The 22,574-nt window shown below is 44.5% G+C and overlaps 1 protein-coding gene across 1 annotated transcript in view; it reads right to left on the bottom strand.

The window, feature by feature from the left end:
- The window catches only part of TCP11L2 (t-complex 11 like 2), a 40,922-nt gene extending 18,847 nt beyond the window's left edge, over nucleotides 1–22,075 (bottom strand). The window contains exons 1-6 of the mRNA XM_049626232.1: nucleotides 21,928–22,075; nucleotides 13,319–13,503; nucleotides 10,793–10,928; nucleotides 7,031–7,151; nucleotides 5,514–5,734; nucleotides 2,979–3,115 (exon numbers count right to left, since the gene is read on the bottom strand). Of these exons, the coding sequence (XP_049482189.1) occupies nucleotides 2,979–3,115; nucleotides 5,514–5,734; nucleotides 7,031–7,151; nucleotides 10,793–10,928; nucleotides 13,319–13,475 (772 nt within the window). The 5' untranslated portion in view covers nucleotides 13,476–13,503; nucleotides 21,928–22,075. The remainder of the gene's footprint in view (nucleotides 1–2,978; nucleotides 3,116–5,513; nucleotides 5,735–7,030; nucleotides 7,152–10,792; nucleotides 10,929–13,318; nucleotides 13,504–21,927) is intronic.
- Nucleotides 22,076–22,574: the final 499 nt, after the last annotated feature.

Genomic DNA, 22,574 nt, shown 5'->3' with positions numbered 1-22,574 from the left:
GTGCTGGAAAGGAAAACACTGCTATGAACATAGTTACCGTAGTTCAGGTTTCAGATTCAGGTTCCATGCAGGGTTCTGTTTCCCTCTCTCCCTTTAGAGCTAAAACAATACAGCCCTGAAGTCACAGAATTTTTGTTGTGGAAGGATGGTTGGAAGTCATCTAGTCATATCCACCACTCAGTGCTAGCGCCCCCTCTGGAGATCCCCCAAAGGCGGTCAGTGTCTCATTTGGAGAGAGGCAGTGCTGCGTAGCGGTTGAGCGTACAAGCTTTGGGGCAGAGACATGCCTGGGTTATCCAGGCTTCAGCAGTGACCTGGGGTAAGTACCTTAACCTCAATTTCTTCATCTGTAAACAGTGAGTGATAATAGTACCAGTTTCACAGGGCTACTGTGAGGCTTGAATGGGCTAATCAGAGTGTTGGCACATAGTAAGGACTTAGCATATAATAAGTGCTCAACAAAATGATAGCTGGCACTGAGTACTATTAGTACTAGAGGGGCCCATTCCAAATTTAAAACAGCTGTAGCTGCTATAAATGTCAAAACTGGCTGCCTGCTACCCCCTCCGTGGATCCTAGTCTGCCCTGCAGAACTTAACCGGAAGTCCCTGATTCAATACCAACAGGGAAGGCAATGCTCACCGCCCAGGCGCATCCCGTTACCAAGCAGAATACACACAGCTTCATGGACGGCTCCTCATGTGACCCTTCGTAACCCATGCCCTCTTCCCCGGACATGCTTCAGGCTCTTGGAGTCCCTTTAAAAGTGGCACTTGTTTGGCTTTGTTTACAATTAAGGCTACCCTACTGACTATCTTAACAGAAAAGCTCCGTCCAAGAGGGGTGGGATGAGGTGGGTGGGTCACCTAACGGCCTTATATTGTGGTTAATTACAGCCCAGAAGCCAGCGTTAAGAGTCTGCCAGTGAAGGAATCAGTCAGCCAGCCTTTTACCAGCTGTGCACCATCTGGCATCTCAGTTTCCTCCCCTGTGAAATAAGGGGTCTAACAGTACCTACTTAACTGAGTAACTGTGAGGATTCATTGAGGTCCTACTTTCTCTACTCCCAGTCTCTCTTGACCCCTCTTCCAGTCCAACTTTAATGCCCACCAGTCCATCGCAACTGCTCCCATCAAGGTTATAAAGGATTCTCATACAGTCATACCCACGGTCAAGCCCTGGCCTCATCTTTCTTGACCACTTAGCAATACATGACGTAGCAGATCATGCCTTCACTGTCTGAACACTTTCTTCACTTGTCCTACAGAACATCACCTGCTCCTGGCTTCCTTCACTTCTCTGGCTGCTCTTTCACAGTCACCTTTGCTGGTTCCGTCCCTTCCTCTTGAGCTCTACTCGTTCCTAGTCTCTTTTGCTGGATCCGTCTGCTCTTGTCGATCTCTAGATGCTCTAGAGTTCCAGGTCAGGCCCCTTCAGTATCTACACTCACTCCCAGGTAATTTCACCCAGTGCAATACTGTGGATAAGAGTATGAACAGTGCACACAGACCACCTGGGTGAGTTCCAGCTCCATAACTTACAAGTTGTGTTATGGAGGCAAGTGATCTAACCTCTCTGTGTCTCAGTTTCCTCATCTATAAAATGGGGGGGTAATTTCCTGAAGTTGTCACAAAGATCAAATTAGTTAATACAGGTAAAGTGCTTGGCATATAGAAAGCATTTTATTCATGTTAACTATTATTCAGTTTTGTGGCTTGATCTATCACAAATATACTGGTGAGTCCTGAATGTATATCCCTAGTACCCACCATTCCCCTGAACTCTAGTCCTTTATATCCAAACACCTACCTGACATGCCCATGTTGATGCCATGTAAGGTCTCAAGGTTCATATACGTGAACCTGAACCCCGATCCCATACCATCTCCTTACCTGCCTTCCCCTAGTTGCCCACCCCACTAACAACCATCACTGTTCACCCTACTGCTCACGTGAAAACCTTAGCATCATCACCTCCTCTCCTTTCTCCTCATCCAACTTCCAGCAAATCGTCTTGTTCAACTTTCAAAACACATCCAGAATCTGACCCCGTCTAACTACTTCCACCACTGCCAGGTGAACCATTATTTCTTGCACATGCAGCCACAATACCGCCTACATGGTGCCACTGTTTCCCTCTCTGCTCCCGTACCATCTATTCTCTCTCTACCCGGGAGCCAGGGCGGTCTTTAAAAATGCAAATCACATGTTGCTCCCCTGCACAAAACTCTCCAATGACTTCCTGTCAACACTTGGAATAAACTCTAAGCTCTCATTTCCTAGCAAGGTTCTGTATGACCTGCCTTTGTCTACCTCTTGGCCTCGTCTCCGCCCACTCTCTCCCTGCCTGCTCTACTCCAGCCACACTATCTGTGGTGTGTCTGTCCAACTTCACACACACGCTTCTGTCTCAGCGCCTTCGTACCTGCAGCTCCCTCTGGCTGGAATGTTCTTTTCTCACCTCTTCATACGCCCCTTCCTCTTCCCTTTGCAAACTCTGCTCAAACGTTCCTTCTTAGAGAGGTCTTCTCATCTCAGTCTACCTTGTCTTAAAAAACACCACCTCCCCCACTCCTGCCCCATTGCTATCTGCCCTTTTTCCTACTTTTCTTCATAGCACTTAACACATCTGACAATACATGCTTATTTGTTTGTCTGTCATGCCTACTAGAATGTCAGCTCCCCAGGGGTCACGACATTGTTTTGTTCACTGCGGTATCCACAGCAACTGGGATCCACAGCAATCCTAGTATCTGGGGCACAGCAAGTGCTCAATAAATATGTATTTTTTAATACATGAAGAAATGAATAGTGCTTGAGACACAGCAAACAGCTATAAATTTGTGATGTCAATTTTAGAAGTTACAAAAATGTTTAACAGAAAAGTCAACATTCTTTAGTGACACTCCTTAAGATACCAAAATATAACGCATCATATTTCCACTTAGTTTCAACATATACACATTATATTGTACTTACTTGGAGTTTCTTCTAAAATTTCTTGGAACTTGGTTCTCTCATAATCCACCAACTGGCGTTGAAGATGTGGTCTAAGACTCCTAATTGTAAAATTGACCATGTCCATTTTCATGAGGTCCAGGACATGAAATATTTGTCTAAAAATTTTAGAGTGAAAATAGTTAAAGAGGTGATTAAGAAATTAAGCTGAAATTCATTAACTGCAATCTATTTTACAGGCTGGAAAATATAAACATCCCCTAAATGGTTTTGAAATTCCAACTGCCATTGGCAAGGCCACTTTTCATAGAAGGCATTACACATGCATCCCAAATTTATTCTTCACAGATCTCAAGAGTATTTGCTTTAGCAAATACAATACCTCCAGCTGATCCATTACACCCAGCAGTGAACTGGTAGACAGTAGAAAGCATAAGCAATGAGTCTTAACAATGAGACAAAGATTCAAGAAGGAATTTTCACTGGAAAGCCCTAAACTTTTAAGGAGTCTGTACATAGTGTACTTGGTTTTTCCTCCTAAGGGAACGTGGGTGGGGTGGGGAGAAAAGAAGAAAAAGGACAGGGAAGTAAGGCACAGGGGAAAAATACTTCAGTTTCGAATTGGGCACGCCTGGGCTCAAATGCAGCATTGCAACTGACCAGCTCTGTGGCCAGGCATAAGTTACTCAATCTCTCCGTGCAAGTTTCCTCATCTGTGCAAGAAGAGACAAGATCAGTCTCGGAGGGATGTTGTAGAGAGTCGATGAGATTATGAACGCATCATGGAGGGAACAGTGGTCCCCAGTAGGTGCTTGATAGATGACCAAGATGAAGACCACAGATGGGATACCACACGTGGGTAATAAGGTAACTCAGAGCATGGATTCTGCAACTGAAGAGTCACTGTATGCCAGAGCTGAACACAACTCTACGGACACATACAGCCCATTTCACCGATGGAGTAAAGTGTGACTTTGAGAGGTTATCGACTTGCCCCAGTTAGTAACGTAAGTTACCTGCTCTACGCATACCAGTTTCCTCCTCCTACCTTTCCAATACTATTACATAAAACTTAATTTTCAACGTGGCTGTATTCACAAAAAAAAAAAAAAAAGGCAGGGGTGGGGGGAGTTCCTCTCATTGGTGAAAACTATTATAGACTCCTCTTTCCTCTGGGATCACAAAGAAGTTATTGTTTATACAGCCAGAATTAGACCCTTACAATTTTAAAGTATATCTCATTTCCTCAGGGAAGCAGTGGCAGAAATGGTTAGGTGACCACCAAAGGTCTGTGCTCTTTTTCCACAGTATATATTTGTGGCTAGGGAAATGTATTTCCAGACAGCAACCACGTTTCCCAGGCCTCCTTCAAACTAGGTGGGACCACAGGACTGGTTACAGTCAGTGGAATCTGTCTCTTCTGGGCTGAAGAGGTTGAACACTGGGTATGCCTTCCCCGATCTCTTTCCCATTCACTAGCTGAATGTACAGGACTCCAAGGGGCCTTGGGCAACAGTGGGATCAAGGATAGAAGGAACCTGGGTCCCCAAATAACATGTGGAAAGCTGCCTGACCAAGAACCCCTGCTTCAGACTGTGACATGAGAAACTTATACTGGTTAAATCACCAAGAGTTCAGGGGTTATGTGTCATAGCAGCTACCATTACCCTAACTCATAAAGACCTCTTCCTAGATCCTTGACTGGATTAGGTCCCTCTGCTAGAAGCTCTGTTAATCCCCTGTACATCCCCTCCCATAGCACTTACCACAATTGCAATTCCTTGTCCGAGGTCTGTTTTCCCACTGGACTGTAAACTCCCTGGTCAGACACTGTATCTGTCTTTTTCCTCACTGCATCTCCAGGGCCCCCCACACACCAACTAACAACTTTGTTAGGTCATTCTATCTGAAAATTCTATGTTCAGGGCAAATGACTGACCTGCTCCTTGCTTCTCTGGTTTCTTCTAGGGTCAAGGATTCCTTTGGAAGACCAGAAATTATTCTGTGTTCCTCAATTCCCACACTTCCCTTTTGTTTTTTTTCAACTTTTTTTTTTTTTTTTTTTTTTTTTTTTTTTTTGGGACAGAGAGAGACAGAGCATGAACGGGGGGGGGGCAGAGAGAGAGGGAGACACAGAATCGGAAACAGGCTCCAGGCTCCGAGCCATCAGCCCAGAGCCTGATGCAGGGCTCGAACTCACGGACCGCGAGATCGTGACCTGGCTGAAGTTGGACGCTTAACCGACTGCGCCACCCAGGCGCCCCCTCCACACTTCCCTTTTGAATGAACTGAAAGGTACTCTCAGAAAATGCAAGCCGTGAGCACCTGTCTGGCTCAATCGGTTAAGCGTCTGACTTAGGCTCAGGACATGATCTCACAGTTTGTGGGTTCAAGCCCTGGGTTGGGCTCTGCGTTGATAGCTCAGAGCCTGGAGCCTGCTTTGGATTCTCTGTCTCCCCCTCTCTCTCCCCGTCTTGTGCTCGCTCTCTCAAAAATAAATAAACAAATAAACAAACAAACAAAAAGAAAGAAAATGCAAGCAGGGAAAGTGCTAACCTCAGCACCTCCACGATGTCGTTGGTAGCCTTCAGCTCTCTGATGTCGTCATCTCTCACAGGAGCACAGAGCTTTCCCATGATACTGATGACATAGTTGGCCAGGCCTTGGATGTCAACAGCACTGTGCTCAGCCTGCTGCCTGATTAGGTCTGTGTCTAAAACTTCACAGATCTGGTTGCGAAGCCGGTTGCCACCAGGAGTCAGAAAAGAAAGGAGAATCTACACAGGGAAAGGAAAGAAAAGTTACCAGCATTCTTACGTGAATAAGGGTTGTCATTTTTTATTTCAGTGTCTAGAAGACCAAGCTCCTTGTCCATATTTTAATGCCCTGGGTGCCACAGAAGTCTACACTGACTGGTGGTGGGTCAGAGGAGCACTCCAGTGTCTCAAATCTAAAAAGCTCTACCTTCTGCATTAAAGCCTCCCTCCAACTTGCCACTACTCATGGGAAGTTACTGAAACTACCAGAATGAGAGCAACTGGCAAGGAAGCAATATTACTGAAATAACTTCAAAAAGTTTACAAATAAACCACGTAAGGAAGGAATAAGTTGCAGATCATGGCTCCAAAGAACCGTTTAAAAAAGAGCAAATGAGGGGCGCCTGGGTGGCTCACTTGGTTAAGTGTCCAACTTCGGCTCAGGTTATGATTTCACTCTCACGGCTCGTGGGTTCGAGCCCTGCATCAGGCTCTGTGCTGACAGCTCGGAACCTGGAGCCTGGAGTCTGCTTCGGATTCTGTGCCTCCCTCTCTCTCTGCCCCTCTCCTACTCGCACTCTGCCTCTCTCTCTCTCTCAAAAATAAATAAACATTAAAAAAAAATTAAAGAAGAGCAGATGGAAACACCCCATGGGCTACGTTAGTATATTTTACGTATAAGATATTTGTTATATATTCCTCAGGCAACCTATCCTGAGTATTCACCACACAGCAGACACTGTGCTTACACACACAGCACATGGTTAGGAGGACGGGCTCTGAGCCCGAGCACTTCGATTCCAATCCCTCTCCATCCCTCAAAGCTGGGTAACCGTGGGCAAGTGAGGGAACTCAGCTCCTTTTTATTCAGTAAGAGTAACAGTGGTAACTACCTCACAGCATTATGGTAACGATAAATGAATAATCTAGCGTATGGTATAGAGCAAGGGCTTCGTGAATGTTCACTAAAACTCCGCCCTATCATTTAATTCTTACAATTCTCAGAACGCTAAGACTGAAGGATTGGAAAGCTGTTGCTAAACCCATTGCTAAACCAGGTTTCTAGCTCCTGAGTCTGTGCTCTTGACTTGCTGTGACCAACCACTCTGTGTGCTAAGCGTCACCCTGCGCTCGCTCCTTCCACCGCCGGAGTTCCCTTGCCTCCACCCCGCCCCGGGGAAGTGCACTTCGGAAAACACCCTTCCAGTGACCGGACTTACTCAGTTTTCCAAAAATAATCTCCAGCACCCTTTGAAGGACGCAAAAACAGTCTTCGGGGAAAAGAATTACTAATTAATACAGACAACATCAACTTGCCTCTCTGATTTCTTCAAACAGTTTGATGGCATGTTCATACTCCGGAGGCTCGGCATTCAGTTCTGACTGCAAGACGTCCCAGAAGGCCTGGTGGACAATGTGCTTCACTCGACTGGCCAAGCTACAGGAAGGAAATGAATTGTTTTTAAAAATAAGCACTATTTTTCCTGATTATGAAAGAAATGTGCTCATTGTAGAAATCTTACAAAATTAAGAAAAAAAAAAACACCAGAGAATAAAAATGGCCCATAATCTCATTTTAATCTTTTGACATATTTCCCTTGTTCAATGCATGTTTTTATATAGTTGAGAATAATCTATAGGTATAGTATACACTTGTGTCATTTAATATCCTGTCCTAGGAGTTTCCCCTCGACTTTAAAAATGCCTTCTTGCTACAGCTTTCAGTAAGTTCTTAAAATCGTACCTTTAGGAGATGCCATAACTTGCCCAGCTGCTCTTTGGATCTTTAGACGTGTTCTAGATTTTTGGTCTGAGCTATGGAAAAGTTGCTCTTTCCTCAACAGCTAAAGTTTCATTGCACGGAATAGAACAGGTTGGCCCCAAGGAGACATGCATGGGACAGGCTGCCAACCGCAGCTTAGATGTCCCATTTAAAGTTAGCCAGACCACACTGCTGGAATAGGAACCTTCCCAGGAAGAGCTCACAATAGAATAGGTGGCCACTTTGCCTCACCCCTTATGTCACTGCACTAACATAGGTGCACATTTAAATACACATCCCTACTGAACTCCTACACCATTTGGCAACAGTTTTAGGAAAATCACATATTTCCCTGCACTGTACTTACTTAGGTGTCTCCATCCTCTACATAGGGCACACATCTCTCCCAGGCAGAGGCCGTAACTTCTTCTAAGTACCTGCCACTGTACCTAGCACGGTACCTGGCATACAGTGAGTGTTTGATGAAGGCATGATAAATGAATTAATAACTTCATAGTTATGCACATGTCCTTATCTTTCCTTTTTAGAGTACAAATAGCTAAACATACAATAATGCCATGAGACATTAAAATCAGCTTTCTGAGGAGTGTGAGTTAAAATTGCTTCCATAACTGCAAATGCTATATTCTACTCAGCAACTTTAAATGTTAAAACTTATTCTAGTTTCCTGACTAGATTTACTCAGCATAAATGCTATTTCTAGTGTTGACCCTCCTGAGCAACTTCAGAACAACGAGAAAGGCAAACACTGCTGGGATGGACTTTCACTCTTGACTTTACCAGCCTTATGTACGTGGCTTGAATGGATCGACCAAGGAAGAGCTATAACTTTATAGCTCCTGCAGGGACATCAGAGTTTAAATGTAAGGTTTCCTAAAGGCTGAAAGATATTTTTCAGCTTTTTAATTTTCTGGAGGATGATGGGGTGGGGGGGGAGGGGAATGAGATCAATCAAATCATTTACAAGCATTCTTGCTAAGTATCAGAAATCAGACATATTTTGCCAAGTCTTTCCCCCCAAAGACAATATTTAGTAGAATATGAGAGTCAGCCACATTTTAAAAGGTAACAACTTGGCCATTTGTAAAAAGCCATCTGAAAAATCAACAGCTCATAACATGCTATTTTATTTTTAAATAAAGTTAGTTGTCCTAAGTTTGCATTTCACTTTCCTTGCTCATATTTTCCAGCTAAGGCAGAAAAGGAAGGAGAGAGGTATTCCTATTTCCCAGAGTATCAAAATCCTTATGGTCCAGGCGCTCGGATGCCCATGAGCACGCATTTGAAGCGTTTTAGTCCCCATCACGTCCTTGGGGAACGTGAGGCTCAGAAATGGTCTCAGCAGAGCCAGGATTCAAATCCAGAGTCTGCCTGATCCTCACCTGCTTTTGCTATGGCCTGTATTCACAGCTTTTGAATTTAAAGCACAAATACTCCCACATTGTAAACTTCAAGCATTCATTTTTATTAGTCAGCCAATAAATGTTTATATGACATCCGATATGTGCCAGGCCCTGTTTTGGGTGCTGCGGTTACTGTAGTAAAAAAGAAAGTCGTCTGTTCTCAAAAAGCTTCTCTGTTAGCAGGGACAGAAAGACAAAAACAAAACACATTAAAAATGAATAAGGCAATTTCAGAACCATGAGGAAGACAGAGTAAGACAGTGTGGTACACAGTGATGGAGAGGGTGCTGCCTTCACCGGGAGGTTGAAGAACGCTTCCCTAGCACAGTGACCTTTCAGTTGAGACTTGAATGAGGAGAAAAAAAGCAGCCAGTGCAAATCCAGGGGAACAACATTAAAAAAGAAGGAAGAAGGACAAAGTTCCTGGGACAGGATCAAGCCAGTATACTCCGAGGTCAGCAAGGAAGCCAGTGTGGCAGAAATGCAGCAGGCAGGAGGGGCAGGAGTAAAAGACGTGGTCAGGAAGTGGAGCCTTGCTGCCATACTTTCTGCCAAACATACGGGTTTGTAGAAGTTTGGGTTTCTTATTCTAAGTGTAATAGAAAACCACTGAAGGATTTTAAGCAAAGAAATGACCTTCTCTGATTAACCCTTCAGAATGATCACTCTGGCTACTGTGTGAATGGAGAGGATGGACTATGGGGGGCTAAGGACGGAGACAGGGCAACCAATTAGGACTGAAAGAGTAGAGGTCAGACAACGATGGTGGCCTGGCCTAGGGGTGTAGCAGCAGAGCTGGTATGAAGGATTGTGGTGAAATGCAGTTACCATAGAAAACCAAACAGATATACCTATTTTGGCCAGTAATCTCAAAAAATATTAGTGATTATTATGAATAATGTCCTCAGGAGCAGGACTACGAACAATCTGGATTTTAAAGAAGGAAAGTTGTTACGTTTCCTATTTTTCCTGCTTTAAAACAAATAAGCATAAAACCTCTAAATAGAATCAAATATGACATGTTGTCTTAACTGACAGAAGGAATGCCTCTGGATTTATAAATGATACTGTGAGGTTGAAGATTTAATGCCATTATTCATGAGCTAACTTTGCCTCTAAAGATGACTTACCTGTAGTTATGGCCTCAAGCCTTTTCTCTTCTCTGTCCCAGGGGATTTATGAGCCAACAAAGTCAGAGAGGTTGAGGTAGGATATAGGGTGTGGCTCTTACTAAAGGTCCCCGGGTTTTGGGGCGGGGGCAGGGACTGAGGTTAACCAGGGGTGCCCATGTAGTTGTGATTCCTACCACCAGACGCTTCTGGATCACCTGTTCTTAGCACTTTGGCAGCTCGGCTACGTTGATTTATCTTTTACAACCTGAATATCAGTTTTTAATAAGCCAATCTGCAAACATTTCTTGAGTACGTACTGTATGTCAGGCATTCTGCTAGGCAATGGGGATAGAGCCCCAAATGATATAGATATAGTTCTTCCATTATGGTGTTTTGGTCACATGGGAGAGACAGACACTGAACATAAAGACTTCTTAACAAAGGGAGGCAGAAGGGGCAACAGGAGTCCTTAGGAAGGGGATTTAATGTGGTCTGGTATGCTCAGGAGTGTCAGGAAACGCTTTCCACAGAAAGTGACGTACACACTGAGTTCTAAAATTATGGGTAACATGTACCCTAGAGGAGTGGTTTTGAAAACAAGTATAAGACCTTGTTAGAGAACTAACCAATGTTTACTCTCAGTGGATATTTACAAGACTTCTAGGAATCAGTGTGAACGTGTGTGTATGTGTGTGTGTGTGTGTGTGTGTGTGTGTGTGTGTGTGTGTGTATGTGTGAGGATCTGCAGCTCAGTTTACACACACAAATGCCTCCGGGTTACCTGTTCTCAGGGAGGGCATCTTGTTTCAATTGAAAGTTCTCATTTACAGCAATTTCATGAGCAAGTGTCATGTTTGATAAGTTCCTTGCTGCAGCCATCACTTCGTCAAATGTTACTACCCTGGGAGGGCTTGTTGCTGAAAGAAAAACAAAATCCGGTTCATGTCATGGAAAAGTTGTCATCCAGTGAAGCCTCTGAATGCAGACAGAGTGTAAGTTATCCCAACGTACACATGCAGGGTTTTACAAATAAGAAGAATACATACTAAATTGGGTAGATTCCTCTGCTTACTACTTAAGACTTCAAAAATTTAAGAACTCCTTTGATAGTTTCAGTTACTCTATTGATAAAAAAAATTCTCAAGTGTTTTAGAGACTATCTTATTAATAGAAGCTATTATAAGTTACCTTTCTTTTATTAAATCACCTTATATTTTAGTACCTATTGATATCTGCATTTATTACACGTACTCTGCAGGAACTTGATAAGACTACTTTTATTCTGTAATTCATAACTCATTAATTTAAGCACATTCAAAATGAAATAACGGATTTCTTAAAACTATAACTTCTAAAAGTATAGGTGGTATAGCATAATGCTTGGGTTTGGCTCCAATTTTTACCAATTGGTTGTTATCATTCGACTTCACTAGGTATAACATATGTCCTCATAGGGCTGTCTTGAGGTGATTAGTAAAGAAGAACATAATAAGAACTTAATAAATGTAGATGATTAAAATAAAATTATTCTGGTAAACTGGATAATCTACTTTTCAGTCAGAAGTAGTAAATAAAGAATTATTCTGATTATTTCTAAAGATTATTCTAGAAAATTGTTCTAATAAGTCACGTCTTTTAAAAATCACTATTGGAACTCTTAGCTTCAATTACTTAAAAATCATTTCCTCAAAAAACAATACTGACTGGCAATATATTGCTACCTAAAATAATTTCTAAAAGAAGAGGAGAAGGAGGAAGAAGAGGAAGACCATGAGGAAGAGGAGGGGGAAGAAGAGGAAAAAATGGTGATATATGGAATTAGCAAAGTCCCTCGTCAAGATGCCTAGGTACCCTGTTGGAGGCATCAACCCCATATATATAATATAAAAAATGACAAAAAGCACAGAAAGCTGGGTGACTGCTAGTTAATTCCTTTCCCAATTCTCTGGCTCATTAAGATTCTTCTCAAAAATGTCTGTACTCTGGGGTCCAATAATCCAATTGTATCCAAAGGAATTCCTGGAAAGGCTTTATGTACCATAAAGCACTATTCGTAACAGCCAAAAAAAAAAAAAAAAAAAAAAAAAAAAAAAAAAAAGGAAATTAACTAAATGTCCAATGATAAATCAATGATTAAATAAATTTATTATATAGTCATTTGATGAAGTAATTTACATTTTTTTAATTTAAAACAATTTTTTTTTTTTTTATTTTAGAGAGAGAGAGAGAGCAGAGGAGAGGGACAGAGGGAGAGAATCTTAAGCAGTCTCCAAGTTCAATGTGGAACCCGACATGGGGCTCAACCCCATGAACCGTGAGATCATGACCTGAGCAGAGATCAAGAGTCAGACACTTAACTAACTGAGCCACCCAGGCACCCCTAAATGTTTTAAAAGTATATCCTCATAGGTAAACGTTTTAATTATAATTCTAAGTGAAAACAGTCTACACCTACATATACACATGTGTCAATGTGAAAAGTGAATGTGACAAAGTGCTGCCAGCTGTCGCTTTTGGGTGATATAGGCAAAATCTTCTTTTCTCTACACTCATGTACTTTCCACATGTTTTAAAAATGAGATTGCACAAATTTAAACACAAATGAACAAACTTTTTGAAGTGGGCATTTGATTATGTTGTTGTTTCTTTCTACATTTGCTTTGTCTTTTAAGATGTTACATTTCCTATACAAGATGTCAATTAAAAAGCTAAAAAAGAAAAAGAAAAAACACTGGCTTTACACACCTTTATAGCTGTCACACACAAAAGGGGAAAAAGACGTCTCCTGCACTGTGGCCACTTTTTAAACTCTTTCTTACGCCCCTGGTGTAGTAATTCTCCTCGTGGCTACTTTTCTGGGGTGATTTGCACAACAGTTTTTGAAATCAGTAGGAAACCCTTTAGATTATTTCACTTCCTGCCTGACCCTTGAATTGGGGCATGTTTCCTTTCATTTAGATCGGCAATGATTAGAGAAGACCAATTTGAATTTATCCTTGAATGTGTCCAAGAAGATATCTCAAGAGGGAGTGGCTTTCCACTGCTTAAGAGAAAAGACAGGTGGGGTTTATGGACCTGATTTATAGTCAAAGCAAAGCATATCAGAGACTGTAATGAAAATAAAAATGGTTAGGTGGTAAACGTTAGTGGCTACTTACTTCTGCCTTTGCAGTGCTATTATGGTACATCTAGAAACCGGGGGAGTCTATACTTTGCTCTCATTCATTTAGGAGTTTTAAAATCCAGCACACATGTCTAGAACCACCTCCCCTCGGCCACCCCTAGCCCCTGCTCCCCGTCAGCTTACAAGCAGGAGAGCTGGATTTGCTGGAAGAGTCGCTCGTAAAACTCTGCCTGGAGCACTCAGAGTCACTGAGGGAAGCCATGCTTTCGGAAAACCGGGAAGAGTCTGAATCGCTTGGCTGATCTTCACCCACACATTGCTTCTCACCATTGAAGGGCATTTTGTGTCACGCGAGTGTGGGATAACACCTGCATAGACAAACAGACCCTGTGTCAACACTCTGTGGGGCTTCCACTAGCATCACGGATGCTTCTTCCAACATAGACGGCTTTGCCCACACGTGTCACGGTGTTGGAAAGGCCCCAGAAGATAACCTCTCCTTTCCCATAGCAGCCGGGCCAGGCCACCAAGACAGCCTTCCAGAAAAGGGACCCCATAGCCCTGAGTGGGAACTTACTCAGGACAGACGTAGTGTGAATGAGGAGCAGCTCTCAGCAATAACAGATCCCTTAAAAGTGTACAGAAGACACACAATCTCTCTCTTCCTGGGTTGCTAAAACATGGCAAGTTAAGAGTATGAGAGGATGGGGCACTGGGGACAGACCACCTAGGTTAGAAGCTGCTGCTGTCTTTTGCCATGTGCCCTTGGGAAAGTCACTTACTTACCCACCTACCTCATGAGTAAAACTGGGCTGAAAGACTGAATTTATAGGGTTCAGTCTTGAAGATTAAATAGGATTAATCTTAGTAAAGTACTTAGCATGGCACTCACATTGTAGCTATTCTTACTGTTCCTTTGGCTTTGTTTTAAATAAAATAGTTTTGAAATCAGCCTCTTTGGTTCCTTATGAGCCCCTTGGGGAAGGGAGAAGACTAATTAAAATCTCTGGCTGGCAAGTCTGCACGTTCTCCATTTTCCCATGGACTGCCATCATATAAAGACTAAAGCCTGACCCTGGGTCTGCATTTGACAGTCGACTAAGGACCCACTACCACCCCATGAACAAACAGGCATCAAAGATCCTGATTCACAGGTCGGTGGAACAGACTTCGGGACAAGGGGACTTACCATGCCGTAAAACCAGTCCCTTGACTCTATCTACATCCAGTGCTATTCTGGAACATCAGATTGCCTCCCAGACAAAGGCAGGGCACTTGGGCCCAGTCACCCTCTAGAAAGGGGATCCTGGGCACATGGGATACCCTGGCCTAAGCCCAGGAGGCTCAACTAAAGCCCAGCAGGCACTGACTCTGATATGTGTGGCGTTAGCTGAAACAGAGAGGAAACTTGGGCCCGAGGAGGAAGGCACCTCAAATCCTGAATAGACAATAACGATAGTAAGGATTCACTGAGTCTCTTTAAATCTGAACCAGCCCAGGCAATGAGGTATACAGAGCTTCGAAAGCCGCAAGAACTTGAAACCACGGCTGCACATAGTATGTCTGGAAATCCTGAGCAGTTTCTTCAAATGATTCCTTATATATATTGAGTGCGCACTGTGTAGCAGCACAGGGAAAGGTAACAAACAGTGAATGGAAGAGACAAGGTCCTACTCCTCTGTCTCTGAAGTCCAGTCACCTACAACTGTGTGTGCCAGAGGCCAGAACGTGAGAAAAGGGGAAACAAGGCATTGCTGAAGCACAAGGAGAGGCCGCATGGGACTATGGGGGAATCTTTGTTGAGAGACATGGTGCCATTTTTTTAATCCCGTGTGTGGTAACAGAGACAAGGATGAACCTGAGAGGGACTTATTAAAAGGTCAAATGCCCAAGGGCATTTGCCCCTGGCCTCCCTTAAACAACTTTCTTCAGTCCTGCCAGTTGTAAAAGTGTGCCCTTGCTCGGCCCATCATTTTCACAAACAGAAAAGCGCTAATTGGAGGCTGACTGTGCCAGGAGTTGAGTGAAGCCGCCAGGAAGCTACCATGTAGAGATAGTTGCCTTATCCTAGGGTCCCAACGCCAACTACCACGAACACAGGCTATAAGATAACCTGGACCCTTGCAACTCCAGTGGGGAAATAACCTCCTTTACCACAGGCAAGCTAGATTCTACTTGAGTTTTTTGTTTTTTTAATGTTTATTTTTGACGGAGAGGAGAGAGAGAGAGAGAGAGGGAGAGAGAGAGAGAGAGAGAGAGAGAGAGAGAGAGAAGGGGCAGAGAGAGAAGGAGAAAGGATCCAAAGCTCCAAAGCAGAGTCTGTGCTGAGAGTGGAGAACCCAATGCAGGGCTCGAGCTCACAAGCTGTGAGACCATAACCTGAGCAGAAGTCGGCTGCCTGACCAACCACCCAGGTGCCCCATTTCTATTTGAGCTTTAATTCCCATCTGCTGGGGGGAAGGGAATAGAGGACAGAAGAAAGGGATCTGCCCTAACTCTTCCACTGCCACCAAACCCCAATCCTAAATGGAATACTTGCTCTTTCCTCTAGATTTCTCTCTCTCTCTCTGCCAACATTTTATGTCTCACTGATGGCATTTCTTGAAAATGCTACCTTCCTCGGGAAGCCTTTACCCTCTGGCCAGAGTGAATGACAGACACTCTTCTTTGTACATCTGCAACACACGTCCCGTATCTCCACCACAGAGTCGAGTCCCTTGTACAGCTATTTTCCTCCCATGGCTACTTCTGACTCTCCTTAATAAGGCAGGGCCTGTGTCTCGTCCATCGCCAGTGTCAAGTACGTGACAAGTATTCACTTGGTGTCAGCTGAATCGGAATCATTGAATCCCATTTGGTACAGCTTCAACCAGAACATTCGCAAACTGATATCACACACTTGCAGGCCTTGTACTGTGACAGTTCAAGCACTGGAGCAGGGAACCTACCACCTAAACTTTCTTTAGTAGGTGTAAGACTCAATATTCCCTGGTCCTGGCCACGCTCTTATTGATCTTAAACTTGGTTTCCGTCTTATTATTTTTTGCAGTAATTCCACTATAACAACTGTGCTCTGTATGCTCTACTCTTAATTTTCCTTCACTTTGGCTGTTTTTCCAAGTAAAGGTGAATAAAAGCTTTCATCCGTTGGAATTTATGAACTAGGTTAACAGTTATAACTGTCCATTTCATTTTTCTACTCCAGCCGAACAGCACACTTTGTAGGTTCCTTAATTGTGTTTAACAAGGCAGCAAAGTACAAAGGTTCAAAAATAAAAAGATGTAGGCTAGGAGTTACAAGTCTAGAGTCTGAGGCCTGGGTCTGTCATTAATTTGCTGTGTGACTTTATGCACATCACATCGGCTCTCTTCACCTCATTTTTCTGAGCAGGTTGGGCTGGCTGTAAGGTGCCTTTCAACTAGGAATTGCTAAAATGCTATAAACCCAGAGTTCCACGAGGCTTCACTGGAAGTTCTGAGACATTAAATGTGCTTGCGGCAGACATACTTAATGTGCAACTATGCTTCCTTCCAACAATTCACTGGAAGTAGGGTTTCTGGCACAGGGGATGCAACAGAAAACATAAAATAAAAGCTTCAAAATGTTTAGAAACTCGTGTTTGGTTGGCAGAAGCCTCCACAGCACAAATGGGCTTTAGTGCATCCAAGGAGAAGCTTTTCTTTGAAGCCCAAATGCCCATTATTATTCTACAAGGAAACTGCTGTTTTCTTAAGGCATACTAATAACACCCCATGCATAGGGCAAGTGTGAGACTTCATTTAGTCAGTATATATAGAGTGCTTGGAACAGTGGCTGACACAGAGAAAACTGGATACAGATGATGACTATTATTAGTATTATTTGCATTTTTTCTTGTTACTATCATCATCATTTCAGGCATTAAAAACTACTCTAGAGGGGAGAACTGTTTTATCCCATGATGATAAAATAACACTGCTAGTTAACCCAGGACAGAACTTTTGCGCTTGTCTGAAATACAAAAGCTAAAAGCAAATGGCCCATCCCAGTGTAAATGGTCTTCTGCAAGTTCCTTCACATCTGTTTTTACTTTTCTTGGTCTCGGGTTACCATATAAGTCATCTGGGGACAAAGCTACTTGACTCAAAAGGCCTTGAGGGTAATTAGACTGCTTTAAAAACTATTTTGGATTCTTACAACAGTGATAATAAAACCAGTCTATTTCTTTAAGAGAGGTAATGCTTCTCATACCAACAAACTTAGATCTACTTAAACTTCACCGCTGGGAATTACAAGCAAACCACACAGCTTTTCAGAAACACCACTTCTCATCCTACCTGGAGGATTTACTTACTGGCCAAAGGTAAAGTCAAAGGTGAAAGCAGCGTATAACTCCAAGCACAGCCTCCAATACTATAGTGGGTCACCATCAAGGAGAATAATCACATTTTTCATTGCACTGTTCTTCATTTAATAATAATAAATTCAATATTATGGAATTCCTTCCAAGACCAATGACTGGGATGCAGCAGACACTTAAACATTTATTGTTGAATGAATGGCAATATGACCACTGACATTTTAGAGAGAAGGGAAATGGGTGCAAGAACCTGAAGGGGATAGTCCTATGTCCCACCACAGATGGAGGCGAAATGGGTTGATTCCTTAGCCTGTGTCCACACTACCAACTTCACTTCTTTATTTCCTTTTTGTAGCAGACTCATCTGCAAATGGTCCTGCATGGGTTCAGGATTATAAAGATCCACCAGTGACAACGCAAATGTCCACGTCCAAGAGGCAAAAACACTGGCTCTGGAGTCAGGTGGACTGGGTTCTTGATCCTGATTCTTGATATTTACTGACTGGAGAGAGGGAACTCCGGTTTGCCATTTGCAAAATGGGGATATTAATACATCTGCCTTGTAGAATTGTTGTGAAGATGAACTGAAATAGTCTATGTCAAGTACTTGAGCTCCTAGTAAGTGCTTGACAGCCAACTATTATTTTATTACCACTAGAAGAGATTATGATTTCCAAACATGTCAATGTCATAAAAACAAAGAAAGGCTGAGGACATGTTCCGGATGAAAAGAGACTTGACAATTGAGTGTAACAGATGATCCCAGACTGGATCCTGTACCAGAGGGGAAAAAAATGCTATTACTGGGTCAAATGACAGCAGGTAACAATACCTGAACCTACTGTCTGTGTAACAATGTTAATTTACTAAAGTTGATACATGTACAGTGCTTATATATTTAGGAATTAAAGGCCATGATGTTTGCAACTTTCTCTCAACTAATTTAACGAGAGAGAAAAAGAGAAAACAATAAAGCACTGCAGCAAAATGTTAACAGGTGATTATGAGTAAAAGGTAGATGATAGGGAGTTCTTTGTACAGTTCTTACAACTTTTTCTGTAAGTCTGAAATTATTTCCAAGCGGAAAATTAAAAGAGAAGTAATAAACCAAAATTTCAAGTCTAATTCAGAACAGTCTGGGCTCCTGCAGTTTTTAGATTTTGATTGTTCCCACCGCTGGGATAGCTTAGATACCACTCTATTACAAAAGTTCTTCTAGACAGACTTGTCCCAACGTCCTTCTTGAACAGTGCCTAGAGAATAAAACAGGAAATAGGCCAGAGCCCTTCAGAAGAGGCAAAATAAATCATCCCTTTTAAGAGCTCATCTCCAGGTGGTTTCCCTTTTCTTAAGAAGTTTCCTGGCAATGGTTTATATTCCTCTGTGATCTGGCCTCTACCCACCTCATCCTGTATCACTCTCCCCCTAACCCTTCCTGCTACAGACACAATGGCTTTCTTCAGGTTCCTCAGACCTGCCAAACTCCCCATTCTGGAACATTTGCACCTGCTAGAGTCTCTCCGCATCCCGTGCCCCCCATGCCACGCCCCAGCATGTTCTCCCCGATCTCCATGTGATTGGCTCCTTGTTGTCATTCAGATTTGAAATTAAATGTTACAACTTCAAAGTGACCTTCCCTGATATCCCCACTCCATCTAAATCAGCCAACTAGAGCTAGGAACACTTCCTGGGATAGAGGGGGAGCTCAAGGAATATCGTTGATGAACAAATTAGGCCACACTCCTATTCATATTACCACTTAGGTTTTCCTTCTCTCCTGCCTCACTCACATTGCTCATATTCCCATTATGCAGTCACTTAAAGTACTATAGTTGCTGTTTACATAACTGGCTCCCCACTAAATTTTAAGCTGCTTACAGGAAGGGCTGTCTCCCCTTTCCAATTCCAAACACATTTTCCAGGCACCAATAATTCAAACCAGCAGAGACTTACAGTTCCAGAGCTTAAAGCAATGTTTACATCGTGTCTTTCCATTCTCTTAATGCTCACTGATAACAAATAATAACAATCAGAGCTCATAGCTATTGTGTGCTTATTATGTCCCAGCCCCCATAAGCATTTGAAGTGTTTTATCTCCTTGAATCTTCATTATAACCTTGCTAGCTAAAGTATTGCTATTATCCCTATTTTATATATAAGAACCTGAGGCTCAGAGAAGTTAAATTACTTGCTTTAGGGGTCACAGCAGTGGCAGAGGCACAACTCTAATCGAGGCCATGGATCCCTAAAGCCCATGCTTTCTACCACTCTAGGATGGCTGGAGAAAATGTAGTGTGTTGTTCATTCTTTCCATTCTCTGTCTGCCAAATCGATCTACCCAACACCACGTGGACACTTACATATGTGGTAACGAGCTGACCTTACCCCGGGGTGGCTGCTCAAAGTGCTATACCATGAAGGGCATCACTGAAAGAGTCTATTATCCAAAACAATTCTCAACCACCCCACTAGAGTAAAGGAAAATCCTCTATCAGGGAGCCGTTCTTTAAGCACTGCAAAATCCCTAGTTAAAACTCAAATATCATCAGAAGTCTTCACTGCTTACAACTAGTATCAAAAACATTTTGAGGTGAACTACACAGATTTCCCAACAACGCCCTGTATGAGGAATGGAGACCATCCGGTTAAGGCTGGGTGGTGGAAATGAGAAATTTCACGAACTATCTAGTGGATGTCATCCTTGAAGACCAGATCAAGGTCACTCGCAAAGACAAGCATTCACATATGTGTAGTAAAGGGCAAGGAGTCAGAGGAATAAGACTGGGCTCTGAAGGAAAAAAAAAAATTGTAGATGGTATGGAACATCTCCATCTTCTGCAAAATGCTGCTTTAGAACCAGGCCCAGCCAGCAGCGCTAAAAAGTTATTCATATGCAGCAAGGCATAAACCACAGAGCAGAGAGATAGGTTCCTGCTCCATTCAGCTACAGAATGCTGGTCTTCATCAAATTAGAGCCAACAAAGAGCTAGATAAAAGCCAACAAGCCAGTCATTGTCTAAGAAAACAGATGTTCACAAAACACATAACATGACAGCATCAGGGGGAAGGATTTCTAGGCACTTTTCACACTTGGAAACACTTTTCCTCACACCCCTGGCTGGTCTGTTTTAGTACCTGTGCTTCCTCCTCTGGGGGCCCCAACCCCTCACAAAATGGCATTGAAGCTGCTCCCACATGTGACTGGGTATCTTCAGCCCTGGGCCACTGCATGTGAGGCAACCTCCACCGGCTGCCAGAATGATGGATGAAATCCCTGGAGGCAAGAGGAAAAGGCAGGCACGGAGCCTCCTAAAGTGGGAACCACAGCGATAACCTGGTTATGGTAGCAAAGAGCAAGGTCTCTGGCTGGGCTGGAGACCATGGGGCCCATAGGGATCTTGGGGGCTGAGGGGCCCACTGGGGACAAGGACAACTTGTCTGGTTTCTCAAGGTTAATGTAACAGAACAACCATCTAAGATAATTATTTCCCAAACTTCAGTCATTTGGGTACCACTGTTGACGCCTGTTTCCACATCTCTACCCTAATTTGTCAATCACTGCTATGTTGACTAGATTTTTGCATTTGAATACTTTTATTTTAAAAGGCAACTTTAGATCATTGTGAAATCGCTCCTTTAATGGAACAGCTTTTCCAAATACTAACGAAAACACGTAACCATGCTCGTCCACGTGCCACCTCCAATCTGCGCTGTCCGTCCACCCACCCCATGGAGCCACCCAGAGGAGCAGTTTGGGGAAGCACAAGCCATCCCCGAGAGGCCAGGGGTTCGAGCCCGGGCCCGACTGGCATCTCCCGCCTCTTCCCCCAACTGACCGTAGAGGGACGCCCCAGGAGTCTGCACACCCCCAGGCCAATCCTCCAGCCCCCCCTCCCCTCCAGCAGCACGCTTCCTGTCAAAACAAACCCTTGGGGGAGGGGACGGCGGAGGCCGAGCAGAGTGCCTGGGAAACCCCGGCAACAAACCCCAAACACACGCTTCGAGCCGCGCCCAGCCCCCACCGCGGCCCGGCTCGCCCACCCCAGATGGGCAGGGGGTCGCAGGCGAGGCGGGCACCTTCCCGGGGCCCGGATGGTGGAAAGCTGTTCGCAGCGCGGTCGCTGGCACGGATCCAGCAGGTTGTAAACGGCGGCCAAGCGGCCGCGACCCCGCAGCCTCCGGGGCCCGAAGCCCGCGGCCACCCTGACACCCGCCGCGGCCACTCTGTACCCGCTCCCCGCTCCCACGCGGGATGGCGGTTTGAGGTCAAACAAGGAGATGGGGGGAGCAAGAAGCGGGACTTTAACGCCCCCTGGCACCGGCGTCCCAGGACGGAGTTCCGAGGTGGGTTGGGGGAGGCCCTCGGCTGCCCTGTGGCGAGATGTCCTCGTCCACCGACCCGGGTCCGGCACCTCAGAACCCGCGACCCCCTCCCCCGGGATGGATACGCACCGGGTCTGGCGCGGAGACAGGTGGAGGAGAAAGGCGACTGAGTGAGCCTGGATCAAGGATCTCTGGTGTCCCCTCACCGAACACCGCTCAAACACCTCGAAAACTCACTCACCAGTCCAACAACCCCCAACCTCCCCGCCCCCCTCCCCCCCACGCGGTATTTAAAGGGCCGGGAGGGACTTCGAAGAGTCAGCCTAGGCGTAGCAGTGTAACCGGCGAGAGGGGGAAGACGGACCACGGGAGAGGGGGAAATCCAAGTCACTTCAAGCTCCGATAGCAGAGCTCTGACAGATTTGATTTACTACCGAACATTTTTCCTCACGTTCGCATGGAAGAGGCCGAGAAGAGCTTGGATTGACGGTGTTTTGCATGCCAGAGGAAACGGGCTCCCCCCACGGGCTTCAAGTGGTGCAGTCCGGGGAACTGCTAGGGGCGGGGAGAAAAGTGTTTACGGAACTGGGGCAGCCGTGCCGCTGGGAGCTCCCGGAGATGGAGGCGGGGCTGTCGGGAGCTGGGGGCGGGGCCTAGGAAGGGGAGTACGGGGCGGGGCGGAGCGGGGTGTTGGGGCGGGGCGAGGCTGCGCGCTGATCTACTCGTGGTTGCTCCCGAGAAGCGCAGGACTGTTTTGGCCCCCGGGCGCACCTGCG

Source organism: Panthera uncia, chromosome B4 (assembly GCF_023721935.1).
Source record: "Panthera uncia isolate 11264 chromosome B4, Puncia_PCG_1.0, whole genome shotgun sequence".
NCBI lineage: Eukaryota > Metazoa > Chordata > Mammalia > Carnivora > Felidae > Panthera > Panthera uncia.
The sequence above is the reverse complement of the archived record's forward strand: the minus strand, read 5'-3'. Positions and strand labels throughout refer to the sequence as shown.